This window comes from Lagopus muta, chromosome 15 (assembly GCF_023343835.1).
Source record: "Lagopus muta isolate bLagMut1 chromosome 15, bLagMut1 primary, whole genome shotgun sequence".
NCBI lineage: Eukaryota > Metazoa > Chordata > Aves > Galliformes > Phasianidae > Lagopus > Lagopus muta.
The window spans coordinates 12966633-12991822 of NC_064447.1; the positions used below are offsets into that span (position 1 = coordinate 12966633).

The following is a 25190-nucleotide window of genomic DNA, read 5'->3' on the forward strand; positions in this document are numbered from 1 at the left end:
GGATGACTGTTCTTATGAAGATCTGGAGTAGGAATTTCATTTACAAGGAGCTTGAAATTAATCAAGGCATCTCATTGGCACAGAAGGTTCGGATTTGTCCGCCTATTGCTTGTCTGCTGCAGCTCCCTTCTCCACTACACCAGCGCTGGGGGGTTTGCCTGCTGTTCATCAACATTTTCAGTTGATTGATAGTGTTAATCACTTACAGGGCTCCCTGCAGCACTACATGTATGGAACAATCCATCAGACTCCATGAAGGCAGCGCTGACCCTGATGGCTGACTGCTGTAGGACGTTTGCTGGGCACTGGAGACGTGGCAGTGCTCAGTTTGCCTTCACAGGTGTGCAGGTGGGAGTTGCTTCCCACCAAGTGTGCAAAGGAGTCTTGGGGCTCAGTAACCCAGGGTTCTCCATATGGATTCTCTCATTGCAGAAACATCAGTGATACACTTATGGTGAGGGTACTACCTGTGACACCTGCTAGCCCGTGTTCTGTCCAGCCCACAGGATGAGAAGCACTGGTTAAGGTTTTCACACGTCCCTGGGAAGACAGCCCGATAAATGACATCAAATAGGGGCTACTGCTTACTAATTGTAGTGATTCACATACCATGAAGCACTTAACAGTGATTTGTCCTTTGAGCAGATTTAGGTGTATACATTTTAAGAAACCTTCCAAAGCACAACCTCTGCAGCAGATTTTGTTACTGCAGAGCTGTATAAAGCCTTGATTATAAATGCACCTTGAGTGTCTGCTTCCTTCTGTGCTAATGGGTGGAAGCCTGAGGAGTAATTAGTTTGTCACAGAGCCAGTTTCTTAGTAATGATTGATAAATGGTTGTTGTTACATGGCCCACAGATACAGGGTGCATACCAGCACTACAGCAGTGTTTGTAGGAGGTTGCTGGGGCTGCCCAGTCCATCCTGATGTACGTGAGCTCTGTGTTTTGGCTGCTGTGGAAAATATGCTGAGATTCTGAGAAAGTCTTATGTGCTGTTCAGACCCAGAAGGGAGCAGCTAAAGTGAATCATTCTGATGTACAGATCATGAAGGCAGACATTCACATGAATCTCTTTGTCCAGACATTTGATTAACTTCTTTTTGTTCATAATTTCAGAATCGATTCAAATTCTGTTGGAATCCACAGGAAGCTGCTTTGGCTTAAATCACTGGGCCAATCAAACACGTTCAGAACGCGATGCTGGTGTAAGAAATAGCGTGCTGCCTTTTTATGCTGCTTTAGCATTTATATGAAAGGGACGTAAAGTTCAGCAGGCAGAGCCCTAAAGCGAAGTAGGTCTTGTGCTAAGTGCAGTAGAAAACAGATTTGCAAATATTGTGGTGATTAGCATAGCTGAAAATGCTTATGGAGGCTGAAAAGGACAGCAGTCATTCTGCTTATTCAGAGCTTCTGCTGAAAGCAGGAAATTTCTGCTGCTTTGATGTTTGCCTTTGGCTTACCTTCTTTTATAATATAAATGAAAATGCAGCTTAATTGTAATTAATTAGTTAATTAGCAGTGTCTTTTAGCTGCTTTGCAGTAGTTTTTCACAGTATGGTTTGCTGCGTGCTTTTTTATTGTGCCATGAATAGAAGATCCACAAGTACCTCACTTTCACTGGCAACTTTGTTTCTTTATTAAAGACTAATCAGATTAATATCTGATCGATTTCTCTGCTATATCTCTGCTGTACCATTCAGGATTTAACATAAAGTAAATAATTAAGATCTCATATATTCAGAACAACTATAAGAAAAACTTAGAAGCACATACTTATATAAAGAAGCAGCAGTAAGTGAGAAGCCCAGCATAATGAGTAAGAGAGTGAAAACTGCTGTGCTTAAAGAAGCCCTCTGTGACTTTCTTCTGGACGAGCAGGTCTAAGTAGCAGGATGGCACATTTATACATCAATGTTTTTCCTGAAGAGCTGCTCTCTAAAAACTGACCACTGCTTTGTAACGGTGGAGCTGTTCATTTGTGCCAACCCAAAGCTCGTACGCATTAACACGAATTGTTCCCAGACTCAGAAAGAAAGCAAAAGCATTCCAGAAGGCGAACTATTAAGAATCTCACCTGGTAGGCACTGCCCTGCTGTTCCTTGAAGGCTGGCAGAAACATTTTGTCCATCAAGTCAGAACCCTTCCAAGGTAAGCTCAGCAGAAACTCCGACCTCTCATTTCTCTAGCAAGAGTAAACAATAGGGAGGCTTAGCAGCAGCCTGCCGACGGCTGCACCAGCCCTGTTCATGGCACTGAGTCTGTATTTACATGTGACTTCCCCTGCACATACATACACATAATCCTTTAAGCTTCAGCTGCACGCTGCTATTGGCGGAGAGGGTGGTTGCAAAACCGCAGCGATATCGCGGTGCAGTGGTGGCAGAGGGGTGCAGGGGTGCTGGGCACAGGGCCCAGTGCTGCCAGAAGGTCTGTTCTGTGTGCCACTGTGTCACCACGCAAGGGTTTTGTTGTTGTTTCTGAAGTACAAACTGGAAGGATGTGACTGTGATTCAGGAATAGCCCAGCCCTTGCTAAAGTTGCATAACCAGCGACAAATAGTGTCTGCATCCATTGGAGGAGCTGCTTTTGTACCAGAAAGGACTTTTTACCAGGGAAGTAGCTATTCTGCAAGGCCGTGCGTGCCAACAGCAGAGCAAACCCTGGGCACAGTGAGCTGAACTTCCCTTACAGCTCTCCCAGCTGTATTTGTCAGGAGCCAAACCCTGCCCAGCTCTGCAAAGCACTGCTGTGCAGCAGAAGCCTGCAGCATCCAGCTGGCTTGGGAGTTTAAACAGAAAGCTGCGTTAGACCTGAAGCAGAGCCAACCTGTATTTGAAAAAATACTAAAATATAAACCTCAGAATTATTTTAAGCATTCAGAAAGAACGCTTTCATTAAAAAAAGAAAGAAAAGAAAAAAGGAAAATGCTTCATTATTCTTACTTTAGCGAGATTGTAGGTGAATGTAAATTCCTTTCATTTGAATAAAAAGAGTGTAATATCATGATTCTGTGTGCTTAGCTTGAATACAAATTGCCGCTAAATAATTTGCTTTGTAAAACTGTAATGAAGAATTAATTTATAATTTTCTCCCTGCCCACAGCAGAGAAGCGTAGTGGATGCTTTTCCTTGTTAACCCAAAAGGAGCTGACGCCTAAAATGAATGATGAATGTGCACATAATACACATGTATGTCTGCACCCTGCTCTGCGGTGCTGCAAAGCGGAGGCACGGTGTGTTTGAGGTGCTGTCACCTCTGACAGCTGCTACAAACTGACGGGCAGTTCTGCTCTGATTTTCTATTTGTGGCAGCTAAGTGAGACAAAGACACACAAGTTCAGTTTTGTTCACCAAGGTTGATCTTTTAGGAGTGCTTGGAACAGTAATTCAGCATTAGGTAGAGCCACTGCTCAGGAGGGATTAAGCAATTCACAAGGGTAACGTAGAAGTAGTTATTGAGGACTGTGGTTGGTAGGGTATTGCTTTTGTGAGCTGAAGTGGTTTTGTTCAAGCATCACTGTGGCATCAGTGAATTTAGTGGGTGTGTGTCTGGGCCTTTGCTACCCATGTGGAAGTTGTCTATAAAGAATAGTTTTAACTGGAAGGGTTGTCAGAACCTCAGCGTGCTTTGAGTCCAAGCTGACATCACGGTGCCTTCGGAGGATTGCCAACAGCCCTCACTGGTGTTTGATAGAGAGGTTGCAATGTGGGCAGGTATCTCCTTGTTCCATTGCACAGATGCTTGCAGTCACCGATGGATGCTTTTTCCTGTTTTTCAGTGTAAGTGTTGAACTAAGAAGTAACGTGAAGGGAATCTACTCAGGACTTGTGTTATCTGTGTTTTACCTTAGTATGAGAATTCAGCAAGTTCATATTTGGCTTAACGTGCCCAAAAATGCTTTGGTAATTACCTAAAATAAATAAATTGTATTTGCAAATCAGCTGAAGCAAGCAAGACTTCCCAGCAAATATCAGATGAGTTGCTTTAGAGATGTCTTTTGTATGAGCACAGCTTGTTGCCCCTTAAAGGAGAGCACAGTTTTACCTGAGCTGCAGCACAGTGGTTGCTCACTAATCCTTCACCAGAAGTGCCTGCTTTGGGCATTTCAAGCAGCTTCTCCCAGGGCTGTGGTGAAGCTGGCAGCCCTGCTTGTAGCATCAGCAGCTTGGTTTCAAAAGGGACCACAAAGCTGTACTTTTGAGGGTGCCTCACAAGCAGCCCAAGCTGCTGAGACAGGTGCCTGAGTTTAATATTCCTAACGCCGGCTCCATTGGTAAGGGAGCAGTGCAGAGCAGTTGGAGAGCAGCGACAGCATCTGCCCCATCACAGCGCCTTCCCCAGCTGACGTGACTCAGGATGCTGATGTGGTTTTAGTGACAATCCCTCAGACCTGCTAACCCAGCTAATTCCCAGCGGCTTTCTGGGAGCGTTCTGAGCTTGTGATTCATTTCAGTAACATGCTTTTTAGTTTTTTTAAACACAGTGATTCTGTTTCCAAAAACATGGTGAAAAGCATGGGACAGAAACTGATCATTGCATACAAGTGGGTCTGAAAATAACGGGCAAAGCAGGAAGGAGTGCTTCTGCCTTTTCTGTTCAGGGGATTCTTCACTCAGGCTCATTTATACCTGACCTCTGATCTGCACGGCCAGAGCGCTGACACGCACTGCTGTGTGGATGTCTGAGGGACCACAGTGGTGTTTGTCTGCGTGTTTTATTTCTGCATACTTTGGATAATTGTATGAGCTATTGTTTGAAAATGTCATTAGATATTAAGTCAGTTTAGTTAACCATTGTGTGCTAATCCAAACATGCAGAATATAATACCCTGCTCCTGACCTTTCCCTGCCACCGGGCTCTCAGAAGTTCTTCCTTCTGCAGACCTCAGGTGGTTGTGGAGGGGAACAGCTTTCCTCCTCTGCTTGCTCTGCAGAGACCACAGGTCTTGCACCTGCAGGTGCTACGGCTTGCTTCCCAGCACGGGGAAATAACACAGGTGCTGTTTAAGCAGGGCTGTCCTTGATAAATAGTGGGGTGCAGCTCCTTGTCCTTAAACACTTAAAATAATCTTAGACCTAAAGCAGCAGGGTTGCATGCAGGGCTGCAGGCAGCTACAGGATTTCACAGCCAGCTGACCATGAAGCACCTCCTTGCTTCCAGGGTCTGCTCAATTGAACATTACCTCTCAACGCCCTCCAGATTATGGGGAAAATTACTGCACAGAAATCTTTTAAGATAAGGCTATGCTTGAGAAACTATCTTTTAAATGATATTAATTTAAAAATAGAACCACCATAATATGCTTCACACTTCAGGAGTCAGTTAAAGCATCATTCCCTCTAGTTATTCATTTTCATATTGACACTTGTGCTCTAAGCTGATTTGAAAATACAATTTATTAATGAATCTCTCCCCCAACAGGTATTTTGATTGTATGAATCTATTGTATTTGATGTTAATAGCAAGCTTTAAGGGGAAGAAAAACCAGGGGAAGAATGCTATCAGAATGAATAAAAATTGGACTGTTTGTACCATGAGAAAATGAGGTAATTACAGCTATAAAATCCTGGTCTTCAAGAATGAAAACAAACAGCACACACGCTATGTGGAAATGGGAGAGCCATTATATTAGGATAGATTCCTTGCCATCTTTTCTCCATAATTTTTTTTTTAATAATGTGGGGATGTTTTTTGTTAATTTTTTTGTTGTTGTTGTTATTAAGAACTGAAACTGTTGAGAATGTTCCTGGCAGCTTTGCAAGAAGAAAGGGCTCGGTTTGCAAACATTGTAGCCCAGGAAAATATTTGGGAAGCAGTAACGTGGTGTTTGGATACTACTGCTAGGAGCAGCTTTCGATGCATTTCTTATGCAGCATTGCAGCCCCCATGGCCAATGGGGGTCCATTTGTTTGTTAACAAATGAAGATTTGTTAGCCTGTCCAATTTGGAGGCAGTCCACTTAAAATTCACTTGCTCTTCATTTGAGCATAAAAAGTCATTTAAAAAAAAAAAAAAAGGATGTGAGAACAAATGTTTAATGCACCAGCTCCATACCTCACAGTAGCAGCACAGGCTGTTGGGTTCCTTTAATTGATAGCTATTTGGTTTCCTCTGACACAGGTTGGGCTGGTGTTGCACAAACCCTATCAGATCGATCTGTAAAGTACAGCATTTTCTGTGGAGCCTCCAAAACCCTGCTACAGACAGGACTTGTGTCCTGCTCTGACACCCAGTAGAAATAAAAGGCTGGAGTTATACGCCACTAACTTGCTTAATTAATTGCATGTCTCTGTAGTTAACCTCAAAGGGTGGAAAGCATTGCTTTAAAGACGACCCTACAGAACAGGTGAGTGAGCTGCTGCTTGGGTGCCTCTTCAAAGGGGAACACCCAGCAAGGCAGGCAGGAAAGCTGCTCCTGAGCTCCATGCTTCCTCCTGGCAGCCTGGGGCTCACAAGGCAAAATGAGCTGGAAATGGCTCCTTTCTGTTGTTAGTTACACAACCAGCCGCCAGCGAGTAAACCTGGAGGTGGAGCAGCCCTGTGAGGTTCTCTTATTAAGCTGTGCCTGATGTGGGTACTGAAAGGACCTTCCCTACCTGTGGTGCTTTTCCCTTTCTGGCCAAGGGCGAGCCCTGCTGCAATCTCTGGTTGAGGAGCTGTGCAGCCAGCTGGAGCACGCAGTCACACAGCACCTGTTGGCCACTCAAACCTTTGCAGTCACTCCAGATTTGCGCCTTTCTGCTGAAGCAACAGAACACGGCTTCTTTCTGTCCCTTTCTGTTTGTCATTTTTCTCTCTCCTGCAGCATCGGTGCAGTTGATGAAGAGAAAAACATGAAAATGTGATTTTTTTCAGAACCGTGCAGTTGTTTCTTTCGGATAAGTTGCAGCTCCCAGAATTGTGCCTCCTGCAAATCATCCACTATAAGCCTTGCCTTTGAGCTGTTGCACCACATGCCATGCATTGACCCTAAGCTGCTGGATTGCTGTCTGCTTCCATGCTGGTTTCTCCCCCTGCTCTGTCCATGGCTTTGTTGTGGCTTTGGGACTTCAGTCTGGGATTCGCAAGTTCCCTGTGCTCTGGATTATATAAGTGTGTCTGTGCCCTTCCCTTGTCTTCAGGTGTCAGCAGTAAATGATCATTTAAAGCAGGATTAGGAGACAGGTTTGAAGGTAGCTGTTGATTTAATTATTCAAAAAGGATCAAAAGGGAATTTATGCATTTAGCACTACCAATTTTTACACTTATGTGCAATTATATCTGCACTAAGTATGAAACTCTGAAATGTCATCTGTGCCCAACTTGTACAAGACTTTGTCATTAGCACTGTAAGAATTCAGTCAGCTCCTGTAATCAGCAGCAGCAAATATTGTCAGACAATGTATAATGGAAATCTGTGAGAGCCAATATTTAATGTCTTCAAATGAGAAAAGCATCCAGGGTAACTTTTGAAATCGCTTCACTTGAATTCAGTATATATTCAAAAAATGTTAAGGTAAATACTATGGTATTTTTATCTGATAGCTTAGAATTAATCTTTGGATTACTTTTTTTTTTTTTTTTTTTTTTCCCAAGAAAGAACCTTCGAGTAATGGAGAAACAGGGGATTCGTATTGCTATCACCCTAAAACATGACACCGAGAGAAGAATGAGTTAGAAATAATTCCATTTTCATGTTTAAACCATTTCAATCCCAAATGCTTCTAATTTAAATCCTGTAGGCCTTAACACTGCAAGTTAACTTTGGGTCTTTTAATACATATATGAAAACCAGGACAGAAGCCCACTGCAATGTGTTGGTCTGCCGTGGTCTGGGCTTCCCTCCCACAGCTGCTTCCAGGGCTTTTCTGTATTGCTGCGCATTTCAGAGTGCTGCTTCCAACTCAGTTATGTGTATGTTAAGTAAATGACAGAGCAGCACCAAACTTCAGACCATCAGTAGATTTCCTTTGCTGCATTTGGGAGATCTCTGATGTTTTTAAAGCTCACTGCTGGCTAATCACAGAACATTCATCAGTTTAAACCAAATTCAAAGAGTATCACAAAGTTACACCTGCTGAAGTCTGTAATTAAAGTGACTTAATCTCTAGCAATCTCTACATACATAGGCAGAAAGTAGCTGTCTTTAAAATGTACTTTGAACTGCCATTCATCTGGAAATCAAAGATTTGTAAATGAAACTTGGTGTGCTAGACGTGATGAAGTTGGACTGGAATGCCTTCTTGTTGGCATAGCCTGGTTTTCCTGGTGCTGCCAGCCCTGGGAGTGTGTTCTTATTGAGAATTATTTATAGAGGGTGAGCATTAAAAGGCTCTCTAAAAATAAATGTATCAACCATATATCATCTGAAAAATATTCAAATATAGATTTGGGCACGTAGTCGAGAGCTGCTGCTCCCATTAGTAAGTACTTTTCTGCCATTAAGCAATTGCGGTGTCTAATTAGTTGTTATTTTGAGGTGTGATTATGAAACTTGTATTTCTTCTGATTTTTGTTTTGTTTTGTTTTGTTTTAAATCTGGTGAAGTGGATCAGACAACTGAATGCTGTGTAATGATAATCCTTTCTCCTTCCTGGGTGCTGTCATTAGCTGGATCTGCTTAATTCAGCCCTCCTTCCTTGCTGGCAGTGGCAACAGATGGCCTTCACTTTCTTTTCTGTGTTAAAAAGAGGTTGGAAGGTTCCATCTCCTCAGCATTAAAGGCTGATCTTGGGATCACTGAGGTTGGAAAAGGTGACTGAGATCAGCCACTCCAACCTGTAGCCCATCACCCCACGGCCTTTGTTTGCTGGGGACTCTTTAGCATTGCTTCCTCCTTTTTCTCAGTTCTCAGGCTTTCACCTACAGACGTCCCCCAGTATTACTGAATTACAGTAATACTGAATTACAGTATTACTGAACAAATGTATGGACGTTCTTGTCCCTATGCTTTGTCTGCTACAGATGTGCTGAGCTCAGTTACTACCAGCAGTGAGTGCAGGGGAGCCCAAAGGGAGATGAGCATTTCTTGATAACGCAGCGTTCTCAGACATCAGCTCTGAGATGTTTCAGACATTTGGTTTTGATTTTCCTTGACTGCCTGCAGAGCTCACCAAACTCGTTTGGGCTGAGAGGAACAAGGCAGTGCAAAGAGCTTTGGCTTGCTTTAAATGTGGGTAGTCGTGCTGTTAGGATGCAGTTACATTCTCAAACGCTGTGTGCTTGGCTCCTTTCTTTTCTCTCTTTTTTTTTTAGACACTTTCTCTTTCCCTTTGTACTCTGTTTTGTTTAGAGTGATAACTTTACAACGTTTTTGTTTGGGATGCCGTTATCTCTTGTTTATAAACTTTTGAAGGAGACAATTATGTGTGTCCTTCCTGGGGTCTAATTCTACTCTAATGTAAAGGACCCACCGCAGCAGTTGAGGAATCCTGGTGCTTTGCCCCAGGAAAATGAGAGCTAACACCTCTCAGAGCTGCACTCAGGGAAGGGAGCTGAGCGTCAGCTTTATATCTCCTTATGCAAAAAAAGCCCTTTGTGTAATTCTGCTATGCAAAGGCATGGGGAGTTTTTCATGGCTTTAGCATCTGGCTAGCGAGCTCACACTGCTTCAGCTGTGTCCTGCAGGTAAGGAGCCTCTTCTGGGCCAACTTCAGCTTCTGGAATGCCAGACTTACTACTGTTTTTTGTAACAATGGCCCCTAAAAATGCACTGAATGCATTTATGATTGGCCTTCAGTGACGAATTTGAATGAGAAGCTTGTCTTGTTCTAGCTGATATCTTACTCAATATATCCCTCCTGTCGTTATACACGGAGCAGACTGGATGGTGATTGTGGTTGAGTATTTTAAAGTAATAGAAAACAGACAGAAAAAAATTGTTGCATGTTTAAAAAAATCATAAAATGAAAGAGGAAGTGCATCATTTATTATAACACCATGTAGACTAATGAAAAACATGCTGTGGGCTGGAAATTTGTAAAGAGCTGAGCTCCAAAAGTTTCCATTCCCAAAAATGCCTCGGGGCCTCCGGCTGTAAGCTTGTGGCTAAAGAGGCCCTATGGTAAACTGACATAAAAAGTAACTACTCCATAAACATTCAGCTCCTGTTTCACAATAGCTGGAAATAAGTTTTTAGAAAGTGTTGCCTGTTGATACTGACTATACTTTATCAAAGTGAAAGGAAGGGAGGCGGTGCGTTCACAGCTTGAGCATCAAATTGGGATTTAAACAGTGAGGAGATGGTTGTTGGGTGCAGAAATGTTGTGTTCGTTGTGCAGAGGAGAAAATGAAGAAGTCAGAGTGGTTTGCTGAGCTGCAGAGCTGCACTCGGTGCTGGCAGGGCCGGTGTTAGCATTAAATGATTCCTGGCTCTGGTCCTTGGCTCATTAAGCAGCGAGAGCAGCGCGCTCTGGGCAGCCTTTGTCAGCGCGTAAAAGCCTTTCATGTGGGCTGTGGGCTTCCAGTGTTAGCTGCTGTGGTGGCCTGCTGGTGGAGGTGGGGAGGAGAGCATGACTGCCTCCATTCCTTCTTGGCAGGGAGGACAAGCAGCTCGCAGAGGTGATGCCAATTCACTCCTCCAGGTGCTGATGTTCCTCCAGTCTATTTCTGCAGTTTCTCTGGATTTCGGGACTTCTCTCGAGTCCTTGAGTGCCTGAGGATCATGGGCTGCATCCCCCAAGTCTAAATTTCCCAAAGCTATAGCTGTAGGACATTGGAGGAATCTCTGTATGAGCCTACATGGGCGACCTGTTTGAGCTCTGAGGAGGAGGTGCAGCTGGGAGTGAACAGCAGCTGCCTTCACTAACCCCTCCAGGGGGACTGAGTGAATTTGCCAGTACAACTTCACAGAAGTAAATAGAAAATAGAAATCGCAATGCTGGTCAATATTTTCACTGTTGTACATTGATAGAAAACATACAATAAAGCCTGTACTCACATGAGGTGCAGCCCAGAAGGACGTCACTTGAAGATGGAACCACTGGAAAGGAAAACAAAACAAAAAGGTGAAACAATTGCTCCTAAGTGGTTGAGAAGCAAATTTCATCCATTCTGATAAAGAGAAATAGGTTTTATTTATCTTCCCTTCCACCATATCACGCTTTTTAGCACTTTTTTAGTATTTACAATACTGAGAGTTGTATCAGAAAGTTGAGAACATAATTGTTTGCATGCTTGGCATTGAATTGCTGCGCAATACTGCCAACTGACACAGCTGAACTGATGATAAAGTGAGTGAATCACTGTGGTGTCAATGGCAGTATTTACATTTCTGAGGTGAATTGAGGTTCCTGAGCAAAAGCTGTGTATTGATGTGAAGATAGAAACACACAGCTTCCTTCTCCCTGACAGCTCACCATGCTGGGTGAGAGCTGAAGCGCAGCATTTCCAGTATGAAGTATCTGACATGTAAGGAGATGCTGTGACAGATGTCAGCTCCGTTGTTACTGCACAGGGCAGTGGTTTTGGCACGCTGTGTTGTGCTCCATCACTTGGGTTAGCCAGGATGTGTCTGCTGCTTTGTGCAGTGGGAAAAGTGATGGAGAGAGTTAAGGTGAGTGAGCTGCAGCCACACGAGGGAGGGATGTGTGGCTGCTTAGAGCGTGGGCAGCATTTCAGTGTGCTGATGTAACTTATCTGAAGGAGAGGCATGAAGTAAAGCACTGATTTACCTGTTTCTTACAGTAAAATAAAAATAAATAAATACATTCATAGAATCACAGAGTTGCTCATGTTGGAAAAGACCTTGAAGATCAAGTCCAACCACAACCTAACCATACTATCCTGGTTTTAACAACCGTCCTCTAAGTCATGTCCTGAGCACCACATCCAGATGGTTTCTAAACACATCCAGGGATGGTGACTCAACAATTAAAAAGGTTTAAGCATTTTAGCTTAGATAAATGAATGAACCCATGGTGTCAAATGTGTGTTTTCCCCTATAAAGAAAGATTAATTAGTTCAAGTACTTAACAGTGACTGAATGTTGAGGGAAGCAGAGCATTTCCAAAGAAACGTTATAAGGTAGCATGCTGCACCAGCTCCTGGGCTGCAGGCCGTCCAGCACAGCACTGCTCACACTGTACTTACTTCTAATGCCTGCAGCATTTTCCAGGTGTGGTTTCACACCCCACCTTTTTTTTTCCCCCTATCACTGGCTCAGATTTAGAATTCACCACTCCTGACAGTTGTCTGATGGACACACGTGTTCACACAGCATGGCTCTGGCATCCACAGAGTGCTGTCCGAGCCTCGAGCTGCACTGCTCTCATTCATCCTCCCTGCTTAAAAGACAGAAGGAGAAGCAGCTCCGTTTGCAGTAGGTGTGGGTGTTGTGTTTGCTGGCACTGTGTCTGTGTGGCATTGGAGCCCCTCTGTCCCGTGATGCGGAGCTGGGGCCGTGTCAGGGCACTCTGTGAGCAGCCTCAGTCGCTTGGCATTGGTTTGTATGGCAGGAGAATCCCTTTTGTAATTAAGTCACCCATGTGTTTTGCACAGTGCTTAATTCCTGCGCTGTGTGATCGGATGAAAATAAATCAGTAGCAATTGCTTGGCAGCAACCTCCTGCAATCATTTGCTCTGAAGAAACTCAGCCTGCGGTATCATTAAGTGAAGGAAGGGGTTTGGCGAGGACACGAAAACCTTTCCTTTTTTTTAATGTTCTCATGGGATCTGTCACTTTCACACAGGCGAGCGCCCGGCTGGCCCCGTGGCCGTGATGTAACACTGCTGTCCAAAGGCTGTCCCAGCTGTGGGGTGTCACAACCTCTATTTCCTCAGCTTAGATTTGCAATCTGACCATATGATTCAGATGAACCACAACTGCCCTCACTTTAACGTGATGTATTTGGTTTGAGAATACCATTGTGTGCTCCGAGTTTGAGCTCCTAAGCAAATGAAGCTGATTTGCACTGATGAATGGGGGACACTTACCAACCTGATTAAAAAAGAAATCTGCAAGGAAAGCTGACACAATTTTTAACTCATTGGAAACACTTCATCAACATAACCTTAAAAAGAAATACAGAAGATTTTTAAGTAAGAGAGGTATTTCTGAAGCTGAGTGTAGCTCTGCAACAGTACTTGTAAGAGCAATTGCACGTGCTGATGGGGGTGTTGCTGCAGACAGGGTTCAGCACAGAGGCTGAGGAGCAGGACTGGCTCTGTTCAAAATGTGATTTCATGTGGGCTCCTGTTCTTCTGTAGCTTACAGACAGGCTTCTGGATCTGAAGGAAAGCCAACCGGATTTGTAAAGATGCTTATCATATTCTCTGGCCCTGTTCAAATCACAGAAAATATTAAGGCTGACAAGCCTGGCTTGATATGCTTCTCAGTGCTTTTCTGCTATATTACAGCGTGCAGAGCTCAGCCCAGGCACTGGTTTGCAGTCTCTGGAGCAGCAGGCTTGCTGCTGTGGGTGCTTCATTGTAGCCACATGTGTCTGCTCTGCATCCATATACAGGCACTGCAAATAACAGCACCAGGGTTCGGTGCCTTTACAGGTGATTTGTGTATGACGGAAATCTTAATTCCACCAGTAAACAACTTTAATACTGCAATGTCCTGATTGATTCTTGGTTCCCATGCATAAAGCATGTCAGTTCCTCTTTCTTGCCCACTCTTCTTGGCTTCCTCTGTCCCACTGAGGTGGAGGCACATCACAGTTGTGCGGGGGGTTATTTCTTGTTGGTTTGTTCTTCCTTATTTAGGGGCACCTGAGTCCTGGGAAGGCAGGCAGGAGAAGTGCTGTGCCCAACAGGTAGCTCCAGAAAGGATGGGGTGATTTAAAAATGAAGAGGAGAGAGCTGGCTTTGTGTCTGGCATTGGTACATAGCACCAGTAGAGGTGAGGACTGCAGGAGGGAGGCAGAAGATGGGATGGAGCATCCTGCACTGCTCTGAATGGAAAAGCACCGAAGGGAGGAGGGTTGAGTGTTGTTACACCGAACAGAAGAAGCGGATTTCACAGCGAGGTGGAAGTGGTGCAGCACCATATTGCTGCAAACAGGTTTCATTGGCCCACCCCTTTGTTTTGACATAAATACGCTAAAGCTATGGAGAGGCATGAAGGCCAGGTGAGTGTTTCAGACCTGTAGCAATCCAGATTCACTGCTGTGCTTTGAAGCCTGAGCTTGGTGTTTGATATTTTGTTTGAAGACTTCACCATTTCACCTTTAGTTCTGCCCTGCTGGCATTTCCCTGGTTTTCCTTGCAGAGCTCCAGAAAGTACAAATGTATGAAGGTTTTGTGCAGTGCCTGTACCTCTCACAGCTGCCCATTCTCCTTTTCTCTGCAGTGGGCCCAGTTTCCTCAGTGCTGATATCTAGCATCTTCACATCAAATCTGTAATTAATACAGCTACTTTAGAAATAAAGGCATTTGCACTGTGTTACACAGAGTGGCACTTGGGTGTCTTTAATATTCCCCATTTGTGCATGTACAGATGATGACAGTTGAATTAAGGGTTTGTAGTACACCAGGTCTCACATTCCAGGGCTGTTTGCTTCCAAAGCTATACACAGAGCTTTGCCTGGGTCATGCATTTCTCTAGGTGAAATGAAGGCTGATTAGAATTTTAATACTAAGGAAGGAAATGGTCTTGGGTAGTGCACTACAGAGCAGAAGAGGCCTTCTGTTAATACACAAGAGTATCACTGTTTTCTTAAACTTTGCCTTGCTACTCGATTCCTGCCTGTGCCTAGAAATCATAACTCTGAGGCCCCGTTTGATAATGCTCAATGTAGTCCTTGTCCTGCTTTACATCATTTCCAGTAGTAAATAATATCTCAATTATGAAACTGCTAGATAATATCCTTGTGCAGCCGAATGATAGGCAGTGCTACAAGCTTTTGTGGACAAACAGAGCTGTGACGCTGTATCACATTGGCCCAAATTGCTTCTTTCTCTCTTTAAATTAGATGAAATCTTTAGATTGGATGAAATCAAGGGGTTTTTCTCATGAAATGCTTTTGCTGTGACTCTGTGTTCCTCTCTTCGTGACATAAACGGAGCTTTCAGTGCTGCAAAAGATTGCTGTGTGTCAGCGTGTGCTGCTCATGCTTGTTGCACATTTATGGCAGCCGTACCAGCGCAGCGCCGAGTCACATTCTGGCATGAGGACATGAAAACTGATGCTTGTCCATCGGTATTTCCGAGTGTGTTATTAGTGTGCTACAGCTAATCATTTTCCTACAAGGGAATGAAAAACCTTCCCTTGTTTAGATGCTCCGTGTGTATTTATAGGCCCATAATGCCCAAATAGGGTGGTAAGAGTTGGCTGCTGCTCCTGTTGGTTTCTGTGGTTTTGTTTCATTGTCCAGAAGAAGTGACAACATTCTCAGCTCCCAGCACCCATCAGCGTGGTTTGTCTGACAAAGAGTGCCATCTGTCTCTTTACTTTGCCCTTTAAATGTTAGAATTCATTCTTTATCATCAAGAATTTTTGTTTGCTAGAACATCTCAGCAGTGGCTCTCAGAGCCCTGTTTGTCTCACTCAGTGCTTTCTGGACAGTCTGTTTTGCAAGTCACTTCAGGTTGTTTCCCTGATGAGGCTTCCTTAGTGTGTGCCATTAGGCATGTTTTATTTCACAGCTAAAAGGACTGAAGACTAAAGGCTCTTTTTGTATGTATGCAAAGTGTTTTGCAGCCTCGTTTGTTTAAATTCTGGTTATCAGTCTGGAGAAAGAGCCACGGAAATGATGCAAAACTTGTCATCTTTTTAGTGGTTTTAGTGGCTTCTCCTTTGCAGCATTTGTTGCATGTGGATTTTTTGCACGTTAGCCAAAATCAGACTGTTTTTATGACTGAGCTTCCAAACGTGTTGAAAGCGTATGTTGCCATGTAATTTATTGTACAGCACTCAAATAACTTTATATACCGAACATATGCTAAACCAGAACTCACCAATGGCATCTCCCTCACTTTAACTTTTAAAGTATTTCTTAAATAGAAAGAAAGACAGGGAGCTCTTGGAGCGGTCCAGAGGAGGGCCACTAAGGTGATCAGAGGGCTGGAGCTGCTCTCCTATGAGGGAAGGTGGAGGGAACTGGGCTTGTTGAGCTTGGAGAAGAGAAGGCTGCGGGGAGACCGCATTGTGGCCTTCCAGTATTTGAAGGGAGCTCATAAACAGGAGTGGGAATGGCTGTGTGTGAGGGTGGATGGTGATAGGACAAGGGAGAATGGCTTTAAACTGAGACAGGGGAGCTTTAGGTTGGAAATTAGGAGTAAGTTTTTCACACAGGGTGGTGAGGCACTGGCACAGGTTGCCCAAGGAGGCTGTGGATGCCCCATCCCTGCAGGCATTCAAGGCCAGGCTGGATGTGGCTCTGGGCAGCCTGGGCTGCTGGTTGGTGACCTGCACACAGCAGAGGGTTGTAAGTGGATGAGCACTGTGCTCCTTTGCAACCCAGGCCATTCTGTGATTCTATGATAGATCTGAAACCCTACAGCTTGTGTCCTGCTTTAACTGCTGAACTTGGTGAGGGACACAGGCTGCGTACCGCACTTTGGCAGGGATATGGACATGACTTCTATCTGACCCTGTTGCAGCACAAGAACTATTCAGCCTGCTTTGACTGTCATCCAAATGCAACCTCATTCTAAAAAATCTAAAATGAAACCAGGAAATAGTAAGGCTTTCGCTATGGGGGATGAATTTCAGAAGCCTTTAGAGTCCCATACGCACTTTGAAATAGGTGATGTTTCTGACAGCCCTCAGTGTGGGACTGAAGGCAGTGATTTTATTTAGAAGGCAGGCAATGGTTTTGCCATTGTGCTTTCTTTTTGGGTCATAAATTTTGCACAGATTTAACACAAGTATTGCTACTGATGTGTATTCCTTTCACCTCCACGATGTGTTTTACTTTTTAATTTAATATTTTACATATTTTGGCATACCTGTTCCTCCCTGTTAGAGCACTTCTGTTCCTAAAGCATTTCATTTCACCCTATCAGGCATCTTCACAACAACCTGTTGGAAGGATCTGGCTCGGACCAGCTGAACGTCTTTAGGGTGTGATGAGCTCGGTCTGAATTTGGCTCTGTGTTGCCTGAGGGGCAAAAAGTCTTTTTGAAACAATTTGTTCTCTTTCTAAATAGGTCACTAGCCCAAAGCGTTTCAAATATTTGTTCAACCCTTCAAATATTGGTTTAAGTTCATAAAACAAATTAACCTGATGTTCAAAGAATCAAACGTTTTGTACCTGAATGCTTTTCTGTGTCATCGGTCCTATTGCAATGACTCTCAGTACTTGGGTCAAAATGAAAGAGCCCTCTGATGAAAACAAAATGCTTTTGCAACTGGGATGAATCTCATCACTTATTGGCTGCACGCACATTGAAACAGTGCACAGGTATGTTTGAATTTTAGTAGTTTCACTTGGGAAGGCTTTATAACACTGGTAACGTGAGGCATTTTTTTCATGCAGCATACAATGCAGAAGCTAACCAGTGCCTGCTATAAATTCAAGTGGCTAAAAACCTGACAGCTCCCATTGGAGTCTGTCTGCTTCCGTTGCTGTTTGTTTCCTGGATGTGGTTTGGAGCTCTGGATGGCAGGAAGTCGTGGTGTGTGCCGAGCTGGGGAGTAACGGCTCCAAGAGCCTGAGCACATCTGAACAGAGGGAAGAACGGAGCAAGCAGCTCACCCAGCAGGGCTGGGAGCACGGAGGGACTCACCTTGTGTGGGAGTAATTTCAGTGTTGTGAGAAGGGGAAATCCTTATGGCTAAAAACCTACAGATAGCTATATTGGTTATCTGTTGTTAATGCTTGAATTTACTTGCTTGTGTCTGCTAAAAAAATTGCTTTTTCAAAATGTAGTTGTAGCAAAAGCATTTGATCCTTGTTGTTCCATCCTTGTTGTTCCATTCCTGTTGCAAATGTTCACCCACTGAAATGCAATTGCGAGGGTAAGGAGAAAAGAGTCGGATTGGATTCGTGATAGACCGATTCTTGTTTTGAATTTGAATGCCAAAAGATCTGTGATTATTTGGGTTGGCAAGCAAAAAGTCATCACTTCCTTGTGCTTAAAAGGAAGGATACACATGGCAACATTAAATATTTTACACTTCTGCTTCTCTCAAGGAATGGTGTCTTAAGCAGAGAGTGCAGAAATGATCCCATGGTCTGTCCAGCCACACGATTCCCCCCTTTACATCACCTCCTTTATGCCACGGCCATTCCCAGGCTTGGGTGTGAAGCAGCTTTTGGTGGGTGTCATGGTTTGTTCGTGGTTTGGTCATGGAATGGGGAGGTTGTTTGAACCCAGAAGAGTTTACAGCCTGTACCAACACTGGGGCCAATTAGGGAGAGAGGCAGGAGGGCACAGAGCGTGTCTTTTGGCTGCAGGACCACCTTATGGTGGCTTAAATCATTCCTGAAACTATTACCTGAGATCCTGTTGTTCACCAAGAAGCTCTGTTTAGAGACAGAACAGAGAAGGTGGCTGTATAACCTTTTACTGTAAGCAAAATACACCACATCTAATTTACAAGCATATTGTTTGGGCTGCTGCTGTCACTGCATGACTATATTTCCTCCAGTAAGGTAATGATTCCTATTAGAATATAATATGGATATTTCAGTGTAAGGCGGGAAAGGAAGAAATCAGAGCTCAGGGTAATGACATTAAGTGCTTGGGTGTACAGCCAGCTTAAATGGACTCACAGCTGCTTAACATGTGCCCTCTGCCTGAACTCGCTTTATCACTCCGAATCTGACTTCTCTCAACGTATAAAAAGTCGATGTGATTGATTGCTGGTTGTACAATATGTGTGTATAGGTTCAAGAATATAGAAAAATAGAGCTGAAAGAAAGAATCCTGACATTTTTTTCCCATTCATAAAGGTCACTTAAAGTACCTCCTTTTGTTTGCTGGAGTTCGTGGTTGCTGGTTTTGCTAAACAGCAATTGCTGAGTGATTTAGAGAACATCTCCGCTCTTTTGTTTGGATTTCATTTGCAGAACCAGTTAGAGTTATAAAGCTGTCAGCTGAGGAGCATTCTATATGTTCTGTCAGTGAGGGCCTCATGTACACAGTTCATATTTTTCTCTTCATTTTGTGTGACGTTTGTGTTCTCCAGTTTGTAGCGCCGTGCCGCTTTGGATAGAACGCGGCCATCCCTGCAGCCCTGTGGCCTCCTTTGGAGCAGGAGGAACCTTCAGAGTAATTACAAAATTCCGTTGCAGATGTAGAAGAGTGTTGCCTGAGCGGCTTCGTGCTGTTCTTCAGGCTTTCTCTGCTGCAGGGTTTGCTGGGTGGAGGTGCACTGGGGCTGTGTGAGCGCAGCCAGCTGGGGCAGCTGCAGTAACCGGCAGCAGAGCTGGCTTGCAAAAAGGTATACCAAGCAAAATAGTTTGGGAATGTTTGATTTTTTTTTGTCTAAAGATGCACTGTGTGGAAGGAGAGAATGTCATTCTGTAATACATTTTTCTGGCTGGACGTATGCCTGAAAGTTAGGAAACTTGAAGGTGAGGAGTTCCACCTCTGCTCTGTATTTGTTACTTTGGGCAAGTTGTGGAGTTTGCCTTAAAACTGCCAACATGAACCATGCTTCCTGCCATGACAGCATTTGATGAATCAGAATATTATCTTTTGTTTCCAGTTGTATCCCAAAGCTAATTATAGTAAGATCTGAGTGCATAGGTACAGAAAAATGGAATGATGCTGTAAACACTTTCCAAGGCAGGAAAAGCATGAATCGTGGCGCTGTTCGTAACTTGAAAGCTGGAACCGATCGTGGATTTGCACATCATGCTCATGTAGGGTGGAAGGGAGGTTGGCAATCCCAGGATGGCCTGGAATTTTGTGAGTCAATTAACAGAAGTCAATGGCAGATTTTGTGGAAGCTGTAAATAAATGCAGAGTTCATGCAGGGGATTTGTAAAGATGTAAGAAGTGAAATATTTTTGTCACGGTTCGTTGAGAGGAAGCCAATACTACCAGTGCTACCTTGCAACCTTCCAGTGTGGTTTTTGCTACCAGTGTTCCAAGGGAAAATACTGATCTCTAAAGATGGCTTAAAAAACAGAAGGGAAGAAGGCAGTACCTCTTTGCCTAAGCAGATTTTCTTTCAATTTAGCAATTGCAATTTTATTAATGCATTTTAGGGAACATCTTGATATTCAGCTTAATTTTCAATAGGGAATTACAGCAGTGTAAAACCAAAGTGAGCTATAAATTCAGTTCACATAAATCATAGCGTTACCCTTATAAGTATGTGTAAGTTGGTTGTTACTGAAATGTAGATGAATCAAATGTTATTGTAGGGTAACTTGCTAGCTGTCTTAATTTCAAAACAACCACAACTTGTTTTGTGCTGTATTCACTCTTTAGTATGGAGCCTGGAAACACAAACAGCTTTTGTGGAGTTTTTCTACTAAACAGTCAGCGGGTTTTAATGTAGGGTCTTAAATTATAATTGTTTTTCAATTTTCTGCTCCTTCTCCATAATGAAGGCGCACGTGATGCTATAAAAACTCACAACAGAATTAAGGGCAATGTTGCTAAATAGGATTCAGGAAGAGATTGCACTTTAATGTCAGAGACGTTAAGAACGAGGAAGCTGGGGATGGAGTTTTCTTAAGGAACTCTGAGGAGACCACAGCAAGCTGGCAAGTCATGCGTTCTGGTTCTTTCTTCATACCAGCTGTGTTTGGTCAGCCAGAACAGCTCAGCTGATGAAGGACTTGATGTGAGCCAGCAAGGTGTGCTCACAGCCCAGGGGACCGGTTGTATCCTGGGCTGCATCAAGGGCAGGTGATGGAGCTAGGTGAGCAAACCAGGGTGTGATTGTGGGTGGGAGGCAGCAGGCAGGCCGGGAGGAAGGCGAGGTGCTGCAGTGTGTGCTGTCTCCTGGAAACATCCTTCCTTTCCCTTTCTCTTTGAGACCAAACTTGGATTGGAATGTTCAGTGGGAATGGAGCTGTGCAGGAGGTATGAGTGCAGCTTTACAGCACTTCTTTCTTCAGACAGGTTCACGCAGGTGGTCTATTCGTGGAAATTATACATATTTTACAGGAATAATCATTTCACAGGAATTGGGAAGTGAAGCTGTTGATGATGGAGGTGTTTTGCCTATAACAAAAAATTTCTTCCTTAGTCAAACCTATTGGAATGATAAGGTAAACTGCCTTCCTTAGGGATCAGTACACATCTGTTTTTCATTTAAGAATTAATCTTCAGTTTCACTAGTCTTTCCTGTAGATTAGGGAGGAAATGCACCTTTTCAACTGTATATTTAGTTACGTTGCATTTTTTTTGTCAGGATAGGTACATCACAGGGAAGCTGTCACTTGAAATGGAGCAGACTAAATATACTCGACTGAATGACTCCAGCACTGTCAACACGATCCACTGGTGTAATTAAGAAAGGAGATATCTCAAAGCTTTACAGTATTCAAGAGGTATCAGATCATGCTGGTTCAAAAGGGATGGAAACTCTCTTTTTCCCAGTGCAGACACAAGTATTATGTTTCGCCCAGGACTGCTTACCCTGGAGCCCAGCACATCCCAAGAGTTGCACTTTGTTGCTGTCATCATTGTTGAATTTCAGCCTCTGTGGAAGAGTCATTCAAATCGTTTTGTAGAATTCCAGACCTTTCCTTTCATTAAGATGTAGAGAGGAGAGATAAAAACGAAGCGTTTGTCCTTGTGCCTATGAAAGTATTTCACCTACTTTGGTGATGATTGCATAATCTTATATGCTGCTTTCAAAAAGCTCTTTTACCAGTGTGTTTTGTTGTATGGATAACTGTCGTGTTATTAGCATCTCTTGACCATATTGAAGACAGCTGAGGGCGAAGTACTTCTCATGATAAGAGGTTATCAATGCTAGCTCTAATTCTATGATTCTAGTAGAAATGTGGGAAAGACCCACTGGTCCTATTTTGTTGTATCCAGCTCAAGAAGCAACACGGGGTTCTTCCCAATCTCCATAGTCTAAAGGAAGGGTTTGAAAGACTGGGTCACTGCTCAGTGAATCTGCTTAAATACCACTGGACAACTGAAAAATGGGGACAAATCTTGCTCTGTGGTATGGCAGCTACAGTACCTGTGTTTGCTTCAAGCTGCTTCTAAGAGAATGCATGCTGCTTTTTTTCTCTGTTGTGTGCTTGAAAAGAACACGTTCTGTTAACAGCATGAGGGAATCTGAGACCACTTTGCTTCTGAAACATACAGCTATCAACAAATTCCCCTGCGCTCTGCTGTAAAGATGATGTGTATGTATTCTGCTGGCAGACTGATGGGGAGGAATATCATTAGAACTTGAATGATGTGCATTGTCTGTCCCACCCAAGCTTTTCTTTTTTGAGATTTTAAGAAAAGACTTCAGTGGCTTCCACTGCATAAGGATAAATTTAGCCCTAAGAGCGATGGAAAGCAGTCCTGCAGGTTGGGGGGGATGTGATTGCTCTGAAGCCTTCAACGGGTGCTGGGATTTCTGCAAGAGCTCTGCAGGGACAGACAGATCACTGATCGGATTCTGAACGCTGTGACAGTACAGCGAATGGTGGGTATGCCCCAAAAGTCAGAAGGGACCATTTTCTCTTCCGAATCGCTACTTTGGGTTTTTTTTGTTCTTGATTTTCTTAGATCTGTAATTTTTTGACTGTTTTTCGTGAAGAGTACAAAACTAGACTGATAAAATCAGTTGCAAAGCTTCTTGGTGTTTAAGGATTGCTTCCTCAACGTTCGGTGCTTTAAGAAGTTTCAGCAAATCTCTGTACAGAAACAAGTCCTAGTCACTAGATGTTCTCTACATCACTTTAAAGCATGGCTCTCATTTACATTTCCATGTAAAATCCAGGCACCCCTGAAAGGCTGTTTTGCAGGGAAGAAGCAGAGCTGCACCTGCCCCCATGCAGATGCACTTGTTGAGCTCCGGCCTTACGCCCTGCCTTGGGGCACTGCAGTGGGAGGCATGGGGAGGGCTGTCAGCCTGTCAGACCTTGTGCCTGCCTTCATGGGATGGAGGCTCTGCAGGTTCCAGCTGCTCGGACATCCCACTGAGCTCCTGCCATCGCTGGGAAAGAGCTGGAGCCACCATCATTTTTGCTGACCCAGCAAAAGGCAAGCTTTGATGTCACCCTCCATGCCTGGCCAGTATCTAGGTAATTATGTTATTTAAAGCTGACCAAAAACTTGTGAAGGACTGGGGGGTCCACAGTCACGATCTGCATCTTTCCCATTTTTATAGGGCAGGTCTATAGGAAAACAGCATGCACTGAATTCGTGGTAGGATAAACAAGTGTTGAGTAAACCTATGTTGATCGTTCCTGGACAGTGTGCCCCAAAGCCCCTTTGGCTGTATTAAAGGATGGTTACAAACTCTTTGTCAGTATAATAACCCAAGAAACCCACGTGCATGCAAGTTGTTGTATTTCATGGTACAAACCAGCACATTGAGCTCGGTGCAAGTATGGAGTGTGTGGCTGCTATGGCGATTAAAATACATAAATAACAAAGATAAGTATGGACCCCATTAGAAATTCATTACTGGCAGCCTCAGCGCGGCTGCGTCCCATCGCTGCGAGCAGCCCAGGGCTGTGCTCCAGCGCGGGGGTTACGCAATGGCCCCGCACCACCTTGTCAGCGAGCAAATCCGACCCAAAACTAGCAAACAAAGGGCTTTTGTGCGCGTTTTGTAGCTCAGCGAGGATCAGCGGCCCCACGCAACTTTCCGGCAGGACGAGTTTAGCGCCAGCACACCTGGGAGGGGACCAGGAGGGACGCGAGGCGCGGAGATCCCGGTCCGATACCGGGGGCAAAGCGGAGAAGGGTTAAACGTGGCTCCTGCTTACCTGGCTCTGCGCTGATGTGCTGCTGAGCGCTGGGCCCTACGGTGCAGGTCGCTGTGAGCTGGGCTGCTGGCTGCCAGCAGATCCGCAGGTCCCCTGGCTCGGCATCCTCACCAGGACGCGGGCTCCCGCTGGCTCAGATGGCTCCTTCTTCGCCGTGCTCCCCTACCATCCTCCTGCAGAGCTTTCCCCTTCTGGGTGCGGGGCAGTGCACTTGTCCGGCGAACTTCTCCAGGAGGGATTCGATCTGCACGCAACGCCGTGGTTCTGTGAGCAGGGCAGCAGGAGCCGAGGCGCTCCCTGCCCTCAAAGCCCGGTGCGAGCGCTGGGAGCCGAGCAGCTCGTCATGGTGATCCGAGTTTAACTTCAGGGGGGAGGGAGAAAGTGCAAAGCAAACTGAATGCCGTAGTGGAGGTTTCTCTCTTCCCCCACTGGGCCCCTTGCCGACTGTTTTTATTGATTTCAATCACTGGAGGCTAGCGAGCTCGCAGAAGAAACACTGTGTAATGTGTTCTTTCCTGGCTTTCATTAAAGAAACTCAATGCAGTGCGGTCACGCTGCCGAGCGCGCCTGGCAACCTGCCTACACCCTGTGGTACCTCTTTCATTGGAGGAGATGGAGCTCGTGGTTTGTTGGGTTTTTTTGGTTGTGTGTTTTTTTGTTGTTGTTGTTCCCCCCCCCCCCCCCTCCAGCACTGATTTCAAAACAGCTTCTCTGCCTCTACCTTCGCTGAGTCCACAGCCAGATAGAGCCGGGAGGGGCCGTCAGCACCCGGGGGGGACGATGGTGTGATAGCAGCCTGGCTGCTGAGACAGCCTCATCTGCTTGTGAAAATCCCTCCGTGCACTGCTGGCTTTGGGGGCTGCAGTTGAGCCGCGGGGATGTGGATACAAATGCTTCCCGAGGGTTCCTTTTTTGTTTTCCCCTTTTTCTCATTTCTCTCTTGCCCCGATTGGTGAATGTGCTTTAATTAAGGGTTCTCAGCCTTAGTAAGCAAAATCCTTCTGCAAATATTCAAACATTCCTGGCAGTGCTGGAGTTGCAAATGAAGCAGAACTGCATTCCCTGAGCTGCAGTCGTGCCGTTGTCTTAAATATTTGTGTTGCAGTTAGGACTCTGATACTGGTGGAGAAAAATGAGAAATAGAATATGGTCCTAATTTATGCTTTCGAGCTTCATCTGTTACAGTATGTACTTTATAGGAGCAAACAATCTATAAAGTGGAACGCAACAAGCTCCTTTTGTAAGGCTTATTGCTCTGCATGCCTGTAAATGCTTTCATTTAAGTTAGTAAATAGCTGGATTTCTTCTTATTCAGCAGTTCCTAATGATTACACTTGATGTGCTCTTTAGAATGGGGTGTAGGTCTGTGCAACACGTAAAGATCACATCGCTGCTCATTGTCTGATCTC

The 25190-nt window shown here is 44.5% G+C and overlaps 2 protein-coding genes across 13 annotated transcripts in view; one reads left to right on the forward strand and one right to left on the reverse strand.

Annotated features, from left to right (window-relative positions):
• The window catches only part of GPR146 (G protein-coupled receptor 146), a 36301-nt gene extending 11924 nt beyond the window's left edge, over window positions 1-24377 (reverse strand). The window contains exons 1-5 of one of the 7 annotated variants that reach the window (XM_048961479.1): window positions 23782-24370; window positions 16877-17028; window positions 10920-10961; window positions 2076-2183; window positions 468-540 (exon numbers count right to left, since the gene is read on the reverse strand). In XM_048961479.1, the coding sequence (XP_048817436.1) occupies window positions 468-540; window positions 2076-2129 (127 nt within the window). In that variant the 5' untranslated portion in view covers window positions 2130-2183; window positions 10920-10961; window positions 16877-17028; window positions 23782-24370. Of the gene's footprint in view, window positions 1-467; window positions 541-2075; window positions 2188-3919; window positions 10685-10919; window positions 10962-16876; window positions 17029-23781 lie in introns of those variants that run through there. The other 6 variants (XM_048961478.1, XM_048961482.1, XR_007379977.1 and 3 more) reach the window with 6 other exon arrangements.
• C15H7orf50 (chromosome 15 C7orf50 homolog) overlaps window positions 1-25190 on the forward strand; it is a 99124-nt gene that overhangs the window by 47917 nt on the left and 26017 nt on the right. Inside the window, exon 1 of one of the 6 annotated variants that reach the window (XM_048961503.1) lies at window positions 23098-23716. The exons of 4 other annotated variants lie outside the window; for them this stretch is intronic. In XM_048961503.1, coding sequence (XP_048817460.1) covers window positions 23453-23716 — 264 coding nt within the window. In that variant the 5' untranslated portion in view covers window positions 23098-23452. Of the gene's footprint in view, window positions 1-23097; window positions 23717-25190 lie in introns of those variants that run through there. One more of the 6 variants, XM_048961502.1, reaches the window with a different exon arrangement.